Below are 11,962 nucleotides of genomic sequence, written 5' to 3' on the forward strand. Positions count from 1 at the left end.
GAAACGCAGGTAACAAGCCTTGGGTCACACCCAAATTAATGTCAGGTATATCAACTCAGTATTTCCTTGCGCTTTCCAAATAATTTAAGTTCCTAAACACAAAGATACGGAACTTGCAGAGTCTCCAATGTCTCAATACATTAAACTGGCATCAGTCTAAATGTGCCTTTAATTACTACAGAATTCACAAATACTACATGAAGAAAAGATCTTAAATTGATTTGAAAAAATAAAGAAGAGCAGAAAAAAAAATAAACCAGAGAAGAAAAAAAGAGAAGACTAAGGCTTAAAAGATGTATTTGTTCAGCTTTAAGAGTTAAATAATCCTAGCTACTATTCCTCTTCTGAAATCTCGTTCAAGCTCTGGGAAAAATTCCATTCTGCTCCTCTGGAATTATTAACTGAAAAGACATCAAACCGCAAGGCACAGATTAAATTTTTTTTTAACTTAAAAGAATGGTAATGCTCTGTATCCTCAAAATCACTATCTGCAGTGTTTTTCATAAAATAATTTCGAAGTATTTTACTCTTTTTGTAGCTGTCAGTACAAGCCTCAGGAAGAGGTTATTGGAAGTGACAATTTAAAATTTTCAAAAATATGTATGTATATATGCCAAATAAGAACACATAACTTTGGCTTTTTAAGTATGTCATCAAAATAATAAGTGACTTGAGCAAATTACTGGAAATCCAGTCAATGAGAGATGCAAGAACACACTCCACACAGAAAGTTTCTACCACACTTATCATGCTTATTTTGGATTTAGAAAAACCATCAAAGCATTCCTAATCCAAGGGCCTGAAATTGAGATTGATTTGATGCCTTTCTTCTTTTATGATCATGGCCCCATGTTTTAAAGGAGTAAGCTACTATTTTTACTTGTTTGCTTATGTAGAACAAATAGTTTTAGAAAAGAAACCAGGAATGCACAGACAGCACTATTTTTTTTAATTCTTAGATACTACACAATGTTTATAATTACATTTCAAAGGAATACTTCTTTTAGGAATAAGGAAATTACTAAAATAATCTATGAAGAGTTATTGCTAATGAAAAGAATTAACATCTTAAGATAATGGCCATAATGGTCAAATTACAAAATTTGTTGTCTGCCTGGGTCAAAGAAAAAAGCTGACTGAAAAGTTACCTAGGAACTCCTTCAAAGTGATGCCTGGCCAGGAAAATGAATCAATATTTGTTTTACATAAGAAAGCTAACTAAAATATACTTCTATTTATTTGATTATTTTTAATCAGAATTATAGCAAATACTTAAAGCAACATGCCAGTTTATACTTTCTTTTTCATTTTTCTTTTTGGATAGACTTGATTTTTTTAATTATAAAAATCAATTTTAATAATCCCAGTTTAAGTAAATGAAACGCTGAAAACAAACTTTTAAAGAACATACCAGGATTGTGGATACGATCCAAAAGCTTCACAGAGCGTGCACTAACAACACCCCCAACATGCATGAGAAATCCAGGAGGAAATGCCGTCAAGGTAAAAAATGGAAATTCCTAGTAGAAAGAAAGGGGGAAAAATATAACTGACCATGTGTAAAGTACAAAAAATTTGCTTGTTAAGAAGGCTGATCCCCATAGATTATATTCATACTATGATATGAATCCTATCTCTTAACAAAAGGCTACCAGTTACACATTACACATGCTTTGTAATTAAATGTCTTCTTAGATGTTTAGAGTTCCTAATCCATTTTCCCATATATATCATGTTATACAGAATCCAAACAGTCTTTTTATCAATTCTCAATGAGAAAAAAAGGTTCTCAGAGTTTTGATTTAAGATATTTGAACACACTCTTCCTTCCTTTCAATATCCTACTCTGATGCAAATTCACAGTGAGATGTGGGGATTCCCCTGCCCTTAGACGCTGAGTCTACTCAGCGGGGCAGAATCCTCCTCACATAAACACACCCAATTCCAGGCTACTGGTAAAGACTCTGAAGGCCTGGTGCAAGAGATCTACAAGAACGTGGAACTAAGGGAGGAGTGAGAGAATGAGCAGTGTGGGTTAAGAGATTCAGGGAAAAGCGAAGGGCAAATACCAAGGTCAAGAGGGTACAGAATTGCTGTGTAAGATAATTTACTCTATCAACACCAGGGCAGCTGGAAAAAATTGGAAGTACATAGATGCATATTAAGGAAAAGGGAGAAGAAAGTAGATGACACCAAGGGAGGAAATAAAATTCCCCAAGTTCTTCTAAGTTTCATTCTCCCCTTCTCTCTCAAGGACATCAATCTCATCAATTTAGAGGTAAGGCAGAAATGGGAAAACAGAGAAAGGAAATTCATTGAGATAGCACCCAGGAAGAAAGCAGAGCTCCTGTGGCTCTCCAAGTATAGAGGCCTCCCACATTACACAAAATTGGATGCAAGCAAGGAAAATTTAATATCTGCCTCATATGGCTTTAAGATTACCATAGCTCACTTAACCAGAAGTCACTTACCAGTAGCCTCAGCTATTCAGAACATAACTGAGAGCTGGAAAATAAGCAAAACAGAGCTCTCAACAGTCAAAAGAACTGTCATACTTCCAAGTACTAAAATTTATGTACTTGATTCATAAGAAATCCCTACAGATCATATCCATACTATGCCATTCAGCAATTACAAATACATATTTTTAGGAACATATTTTAAAGTCTAGCAATATCTTTTTTTCTGACCACAGCAATTGAAATGCAGCAAATGAAAGCTGAGAGATAAAGACATACAGAATACTACTAGAAGCAGGCACATTAAAAGCAGCAAGATTACTGACTGGCTACTAAGCATGGAGAATACAAACTCACCAAAGCATAATTCACAAAGCATAGCAACTTGGAGTCATTTAGCACAAAGGCAAACAGTCCTGCACACTTCAATAACCCATGAAGACAAAGTATAAAATATAGAGAAAATTTAGAAATAAATTCAGTTAGAATTTAAAAGTAATATTTAAATTAACAAGGGAAAGAAAAACCTAGGCTACATTTAAAAAAAAAAAAAAAAAAAGTAAAAACCTATCTATGGAAATGGATAGGTTTGGCCCAGCTGACAGGCAAAAAGAAAAAAGGGGAGGATAGGAAGGGAATTTCACTTACATGTATTATAAAATATTTAGTCAAAAATGCCTCCTTATTTCTACCTGTTTTTTTAAATATAAGTTTTAAATGAGAAATAGACAAATAAGTTTATGCTATTAGAGCTTGTTTGGAGGTTCTAGCAGGGTAGCGCAGCTACTCGTATACCCTTGACCGAAGAACGGTTGTCTCTCTATTGGGGAAGATCGTCCTCTTCGACCGAGCACTCAGCTTCGGGAGGGATGCATATGGAGCGGTGAGGGAGGAAGGGGATACCCACCTAGCCAGCCAGATCAGCCGAATCAACCCTGGTGATCAGTGGGGTGACAGATGTCGCAGCCAGATCGCCCTCACATCCAAGTTTATGCTATTAGAAACTTAAATATCTTACCTAAGTTAGGCCTTCATGATTTTTTTCAATTTTAAGTAGACAGTTTTTAAATTTTCTCAAAATACTGAAGTATAGTAGAAAAAAGCACTTTACATTTAATCTTTATACTTAAACATTTTAAATATTCTGGACAAGAGACACTGAAAATAAAACAGCTAAATGGAAAGCTGTACTTTCTTCTGAAAGTGAGTAAATTCACATATTGGAAAACATCTGAATATAAGAATTTAGGTGGGTATAAAAATTAACCTAAATGATTTCTCTACTTGAGATTCTGATTCTTTTTCCTAAATTCCAGAAGATGGGATAAAAAGAGACAAGAGGGAAAGCATCATAGTAGAGTTGGTGATCATAAGCAGAAAAAGTAGGGGAATGGCTGCCCAAAGAGGCAGACGATCACTCTGCAAACTTAAACTCTGTCCTACATGTCCAATCAACACACCTAATTTAACATACAAAATTTAACTTGAAGTACATAAAAATGGCATGGTTATTCAACCAAAACTACATCTTCAGATAACTCTCTCAGAAAAACTACTGCAGATACCTACTGTTAAATACCTATCACCTCCACCCCTCTCACCAGTGGCCAGTGACTACCAGTGACTGTTAAATAGCGCTCATCTCCACCCCCACTACATAGTGACAACTGTGAAGTACTTACAGAGTGCCAGACCTCGGCAAAGTATCTTAAAACTATACTTTATAATCTTTCCCGTATGCTAACGTGAGAGTCAAGGAGGCCTCAACTCTATGTGAGCAACAAGCCTTATCATCTGGCTTCTTGAAATTTCTGATTAAAACAGTGAGACAAGGTGTTGGTTTTAATCTCTAGTTTATCATTATACCTGATGAATTTGTAGGTTCTTTTCCACTGAAAAGAACAGCTTCCTTAAGATCAGCCAAGCCCAACCCGTTTTCAATGCCTAGATGAGAATTTCAGGACCACAGAAGACATTTTCTCTGTAAAGTCCTAATATTTATAGTGCCTTGCCTTCTCAGGTCATGATCTCAGGGTCCTGGGATCGAGGCCTGCACAGGGCTCCCTGCTCAGCAGGGAGCCTGCTTCCCCCTCTTTCTCTGCCTGTCTCTCTGCCTACTTGTGACCTCTTTGTCAAATAAATAAATAAAATCTTAAAAATAAAAAAGTTAAAAAAAAAAATAAAGTACCTTGCCTTGTGGTACAACTAGGTGGAAATTTGTATGTTGACATTTTGACAATAAGCCAAATGCATACAGCATAAATCTATTTAATACCATGTGTTCAGAGACAGGCTAGTTGGAAAATCTGGGGACACAATGGAAGTAATTTTTTAACATTTAAATAGAATTTTTCTTAGAATATATTTAAATAGTTTATTTTTCAACCAAGTATTCTTTTTATTTTCCCAAGAAATGAGAGTCAACTTTCTAGATAAAAAAAACTCCATGCCAGATTCCTACTGTGATTTTATTATATAATTTTACCCCATTATTGAAAACATCACAATTATTAAAAGAGTTTGCTTTATATCAATGTTTCCCAAAGTGTGGTCCTCACTAACAGGTATTTCACATGGCAGATTCTATTGTAAAATATATTTGGGAAATACTAAGTTAAACCAAGTCAACTAGGTTTCTTTACTGAAGAAAAATATATCTCCCAGCATCTGAAAAGTAACTTCATTTTTCTTATAAGTGAAAGAAGAGTCATATTGAAAAGTAAACCTATTTGCTTTACATCAAATCATTCATAGGTAGACCCTAAATGTAATCAAATTTGTATCTCTACATCTTATCTCCTAATCACTTGACACGTATTACCAAGATCCTGTCAACTTATTTTTCACTGATTTTGTAACACTTTTATTTTTGAAAACTGTTACTTGAACCCTTTAAATAAAACATGCTGGACAGGGGCGCCTGGGTGGCTCAGCGGGTTAAAACATGCTGGACAAAGGTTCTCTTTTCCTAAGGGCGGTGGGGAAGCCATACAATTTATGAAGGACGGCAAGGAATAGAAATTAATATTTTTAAAATGAATATAAAAATGATATTAAGTATATGTTCACCTTGATCTAGTATTCAACTTGACAGAGTTAAGGCATATCTGAACACATATGGGAAAAACTCTTCATACTTCTGTACAAATTTTTTCCCAAAACAAAGATATACTAATGGCCACCACAGGTGAATGGGAAAGCTAAAGACGAAGCTTATTCTATTTATTGTGTACCCAGGATAGTGAGGTAGTCTCATAAACTCAAGTAACTACTGCAGAGTTAGGTAACATAAACATATTACCAACTCGGATTTTATAAGGTTGTAAATGAAAACTATAGTTCTCCCACATCTTTACTGTTAAGTCCATAAAGATTATTTAGAAATGTATACCCAATGTAATAATGTGTCCAAAACTTGAAGAATGTTTAAAAGCATATTTGAAAACATAAATTTTATCCAAACTAAATTTAAAACAATTTTTATTGATTAGTATTTTTCTTCTCTTAAAGCTAGATGTTTACAAAAGCTCTTAATATCGATAATAAAGTCACAGGCACAAGATACAGGCAAAATCTCATCTCTCATACCAGTTTTTCTGTTCCTATGAATTCTAGAACAATTACAAGGAATAATCCTAGTGTAAGGAACTCTGTAGAGAATGTAAAACTGGGAGTGGGGAGGAGGTAAGAGCATTCTGGCCTAAGAAATAGTCACACATACCTTCCCTCTGACCCTCTTCTCTGTGTTTCCAGTCTCTTTTTATATTTGGTTTCAATAAATGGTCCCAGTGTTTAAGTGGGCTTTTGCACAACAGTAGCTGGTATGCCTGCAAGTTGTGAAAGCAGCTCAAGTGCAAATGCTGCCTGCTGAGGGGTAAAGCAAACCACCTTGTACCTCTAATGTCTCATCACGCTGATTGATTAGCTCAGCTCTGCTCTGCTCCCCCCAACCTTGTCTGCAAGGCAAAGGGTACATACAGGTACTTCTGCACAGTAAAGAAAGTCTAAAAAAGGAAACTGTTATATTGTTTGTAGTAACAGAACCTGAAAACCCTATTCTCAAAAAGCTAACCTCTAGAGATGAAATATCTTTTTTAAAAAAATGTATTCTTTTAAAGGTATTTACTGTCTGATCTTTTTTTTTAATGCTAGTGTAAAATGGGAACATGTAAAAGAAAATTCTGTAAATGCTTATAAACTTCCAAATCAGACACAATGAAAGCTATGGGACTGTGCCTTAAAATAACTGACAGAACATATAAATAATCATGCACTGTGTTAGTTGAGTAGAAAAAAAATGAGCCTCATAGTACTAATAAATTTTTAAAAAATGCATTACGAAAAGAAATAAAGCTGGCAACATTTGTTAAAGCTTAAATAAAACTTAAATGATCAAGATTAAAACTAGAACAGCTACCAATACAAGAAAAAGGCTCTCACACATGTTCAGAAACATACCCGCCTTCTACAGAACCTATGAGGCGATCCTCCCTTAGCAATGAAGTTTATACAAAAAAAAAAAGAGAAAAATCATCCAAAAATTGTGACTCTTTATTTTCCTAATTAACAAAGTTAACTAAACATTAAACTTATAATAATTAAAAGAGACGTATTCACATACCAAATAACCACACTGTTTATGTTAATCTGTAGAAATACTGAATCTGTGCATTTCTTACCCCTGAGATTGGCCAACCATAAAAATAATCTCAGCATATAAATATATTAATATACTGAAGAATTATCTTTTTTTTTTTTTTTTTTAATGTAGTCTCCATGCCCACCATGGAGCCCAACACAGGCTCAATCTCACAACCCTAAGATTAAAACCTGAGCTGAAATCAAGAGTCTGATGCTTAACCAACTGTGCCACCCACACACCCCAAGAAAGATATTTAATATAGCACAACTGAAATATTTTTTTCTGAAAAATGTCCACTATTTCCTTTTGTATATTATAATTTTAAGGTAAAATGAGAAATGATTTCATCACTCAATGGATATTTCCAAATAGATTATTTCTAATAAAAGATTAGAGGACAAAAAAAAAAAAAAGTTACAGAATTCCAAATTAAAATTAATTATTCATAAACAAATTTCTTTAATACCTTAAATAAATTTTGGGACTCTGAAATTATGTTACATATACATGATCAAACCAGTTTATGGAAATAAGTTATAAATATGTAGAAGCATGATAATAAAATCATATTAACAGTGTAAGAATAGAGAATATTGAGTGTCTCTTACCCTTTGTTCCAGTGCTGACTGAGTCTGTTGTCTTAAAAGAGCTTTAAACGGCCCCCCTTCTTTTCCAGCACTACCACTTCCCATTCCTACAGAACATCAGTACATAAATAACCAAAAAACAACTATAGAAACAGAAAGTTAACTGCATTCATCTTCATAAATATCATGAGTCAAAATCTCTTAAAATGATATAAACATTTAAAGTACTTGACATGCAATTAGGCATATATTTTACTATTTTATTCACAAGGTTTTTAGATGCTAAAACTGTGATCACAGTGAGTTTCAGATTCAATCTGTTCTAAAACTTATTTTTAAAATTTTGTTAATGTATGAATTTTTGTATAATATTCAATTTTTGAAGTGTTGAGTGGTCTTCTAATACAAAATAATCAAGATACTACCAATTACAATTGACCCTTGAACAACATGGGTTTCAACTGCACAGTCCACTTATACATTAATTTTTTTTTCAGTAAGTACAGGACAGTACTATAAATGCACTATCTCTTCCTTATGATTTTCTTCTAACATTTTCTTCCCTCAGTATATAATTGCAAGAATACAGTATATAATACATGTAATATAACTGTTTTAATTGACTGTTATCAGTAAGGCTTGTGGTCAAGAGTAGACTATTAATAGTCAAGCTTTTGGGGAATCAGAAGTTATATGCCCATTTTCAATTTGCGCAGGGGTGTGTTGCTCAAGGATCAACTGTACTTACTATGCTCACAATTTAATAATACTTACTAAAAGAAATCTAGAAACATCAAATGTTTGTTTAAAAGTAACTATAGAGAGAAGCACGTTTAATTGTGCTTACTTAAAATATTCCAAAATTCTCTAAAGAGTATGAATTTTAGGCAATTTTGAAATATAGTCCAATCTATTTTCTGGTAACTTTCCATTCCTAAATATAACATTCATGACAAAACACTATTAACATTCATAGTTTTCAATACTCATTTGCAAAAATCAACATAAAATATTTTTAAAAACTAAAAATCACAGACATGTAATAGACACATCACAAATGTACATAGTTATGGATCGGAAGAATTATATTCCCAAGCTCTAAGATGTATTTTTTAAAGGCTTAAGTTTTAATTTCTTTCCCTACTTTATTTTATTCTTTTGATAGTACCAATAGACCAATTATGATCAAAGTATTAAAGAAAGTAGGGGACAGGTGAGAAGCCAGTGTTCTAGAGACTAGAGTTAACAGTTCAATCCCACCCTTTCGAAACTGAAGATACATACAAATTTACTGCAATGACTTTAAAAAGGAACTAATTTACTTTCACATTTTTAGCTGTTCTTGGATAAGGAAACAAAGGTTAGCATGTGTATAGTCCCATTCTCTTCTTTAAAAATAAAAAAGGAACATATTTTTCTTGTAGGAACCTAAATATGGGTTTTAGAGACTATACAATACTAAACATAGAAATGAAACTAATATCTTTGTATGAAGCATATTGAAAGCCATAAAATAAAATGTAATTTTGTAGAAGTAAATAAAACATCAGAAAATACAGCAGAATAATTTGAAAATCAATGCAATGGACAGAAAAAAAATAGATAAAGAAAGAATACCACCAAAATGAGACTTAAACCAATTCAAACAGAATAATTTACTAATGTAACCATATGGCTTAGCAACATGATGGTGCAGGTCCGAAGTGAATGGAGTTGGTGTGAAGGGAAAGAAAGTAAAGCATCTAAAACAGAAACTCTAGAAATAAAAACCCAATAATCCTTGGAAATATGCAGATCTATGTCCTCAGACATATAATTTTTTTAATAAATAAAATGACTTCAGCAGAATATTCATAATTATCCAACCAGTAATCCTCAACCATCATTGTAATCATTTAATTCTGTCCACCAATAAGAAAAATAAGAAGTATGCCCTGTGCAAGACACCCAATACTTCTTTAATAGTATGAAATAATTACTTGTTTTCAAAGGTGAGTTAAAATTAAGGGATTAAAAAGCTGACATAATGTGATCCTACCAGAAGCAGCCAGGAACAGCTCTTCACTGAAAGAAACACTTTTCCTCAGAACTGGGCTGACAGGGCTAGAATGATGAGGGGGAAGGCTAGATTCCGAGAGTAGGAGACAGGACTTTTTAAGATGAAGGGAACCACAAGAGAGAGAGGGGGAGCTGGGACACAGGTAAATCCTAGGCCCCTGTGAGTAAGGTGCTGTGGAGGAAAGTAGCAGAGAAAAGATGCAGATTCAGAAGATGACCAGAAAATGCAGAATAAGGAAAGCAATGATGAAGCAAAACATAACAGTAAAAATGGATTTTAAAATGCTACGTAAATTACACTAAGCATATGAAGTCATTAGCAAGACCATCTACCCAACACAATATAAATTAAAGGCATAGTCTAAAACGTAGTAAAACCTTCATAGAACTTTGCATTTGTTAAAATTTATTAAATCACTGACATGGGATTTTGTGCCATTATAATCACTTGGAGCGGATTTCTCAAAAACACTTAAATAACCTGCCTTTTTTGGGTTAAGAATGTATAAAGTTAAAAGGTATATTTTGTAAATTTTTAAAGCCAGAAACTCACTGCCTCAAATATAAACATTATCTAAAGTGGCAAAGTACAGTTCTTCAAATGTTACTAAAACATATCACTTATGAGTATTTTAATTTAATATCCATAAAAAATAAACAGCACCACATTAAATGGTTGCCATCACTAATTTGAAATAAATATTAACTTCTTTCTGTGCATCTTTGAGATATATATTACTCCTATTCTTTTTCTTCTAAAATTTTAAATATTCAAGTTTGATCATAATACTGTTTGCATTTACAAGGATTTGAGTATGTAAGGGGCAAACACTCTCAAATCACAAAAACTATACATGGTTAAAAGCTTGACTTTTTTTTTTAGCTTAAGTCACACGTCAAATCAATATCCTAACACTAGCATTCTAAAATTCCACTCCTACTAGTTGAGTACTTGAAAAAAAAATATGAAAATAAAGCCTTGTAAAATGTCAAAAATTAGAATTTATAGAAATATTTCAATCAATATGAATTTTTTTTAAATGAGACCTATCTTTTAAAAAAGACAATAGCTTTAACTACAAACAGAAAACCAACTTTCTCAGCCTAAAGCTTTGTTAACTTTATTTTTGGTTCCCTGGTTGCATATAATCAATCAATCATAATCAACTTCTCCCCACTATTCCTCAAGAGACTGGTTTTGTATATAGGTAAATTTTAAGGCAAAGAATTATGAAACACACACTCAATTATAGTTTTAGAAATTTTAAAACAATTGTAATTTTGTCATTTCAAATCTCTTCTGGAATATTCAAAGATATTTAGGGATTCACGATAAGTGAAAATATTAAAAAACTGTTAATGTTCTGTAAGTATGCTATTAAAGATAATGAATAGCATATGATAGTAGAAATACAAAATTATTTAGAAGCATCTGATAAATACAGAAATACATGAGAATCAGTTACTATCATAAATAAATCTTTAAAAACTAAAATTTTGGAACTAGAAAATAAAATGTAAAAAAGCTTTCATTGATAATACAATTGATTGCCTACGAGAAAGATAAGGGAACACAAATCTGATTCAGTTAACTTATTACTTGACAATCTTTTTCAGACTTGGCCATTTGGTGAATTAAAGAAAAGGAAACAGAAAGACCAAGAAAATACTTCCAAAAATTTGTCTGTGATATGACAAAGAATAAAATACAGATAAAAATATTGAAAAGCAGCCTAGAATACACAAATAACCAATGCTCAAAGCCTGAAAAAAATTTTTTAAGAAAACTTATTCTTTAATACTATTCTAAGTCTTTCTTGTTTTGATAGGCATGAATTTGGAGGCCAGAATCTCATCCTTTATTTAAATAAATAAATAAACAAACAAACACACACACTTCACTATGGTTGGAATGGTTCAGTTTTTATGGTATAAATATGGTTAAGATGCCACATTAAATAGCATCAATTACTATCAAGTATCTCATGATTTGGGGCACCTACGTGGCTCAGTCAGTGAGTGTCCAACTCTTGATTTTGGCTCAGGACATGATTTCAGGATCAGGGGACTGGCCCCACGTGGGGCTCTGTGGTCAGCGGGGAGTCTACTTGGAATTCTCTCTCTGATCTCCCTACTGTCCCATCCCATGAGCATGTGCGCACACTCGCTTGCTGGCTTGCGCCTGCTCTCTAAAATAAATATATCTTTAAAAAAAA

The 11,962-nt window shown here is 33.0% G+C and overlaps 1 protein-coding gene across 5 annotated transcripts in view; it reads right to left on the reverse strand.

Moving 5' to 3' along the window:
• Window positions 1–11,962, reverse strand: part of LOC111159941 (C2 calcium dependent domain containing 5) — a 99,646-nt gene that overhangs the window by 52,086 nt on the left and 35,598 nt on the right. For 4 of the 5 annotated variants that reach the window (XM_022522634.1, XM_022522633.1, XM_022522631.1 and 1 more), the window contains 2 exons: window positions 7,710–7,795; window positions 1,412–1,520 (listed from right to left, as the gene is read on the reverse strand). In XM_022522634.1, coding sequence (XP_022378342.1) covers window positions 1,412–1,520; window positions 7,710–7,795 — 195 coding nt within the window. Of the gene's footprint in view, window positions 1–1,411; window positions 1,521–6,917; window positions 6,951–7,709; window positions 7,796–11,962 lie in introns of all 5 variants that reach the window. The other variant, XM_022522632.1, reaches the window with a different exon arrangement.

Source organism: Enhydra lutris, unplaced genomic scaffold (genome assembly GCF_002288905.1).
Source record: "Enhydra lutris kenyoni isolate GAN:26980312 unplaced genomic scaffold, ASM228890v2 scaffoldscaffold72, whole genome shotgun sequence".
Lineage (NCBI taxonomy): Eukaryota > Metazoa > Chordata > Mammalia > Carnivora > Mustelidae > Enhydra > Enhydra lutris.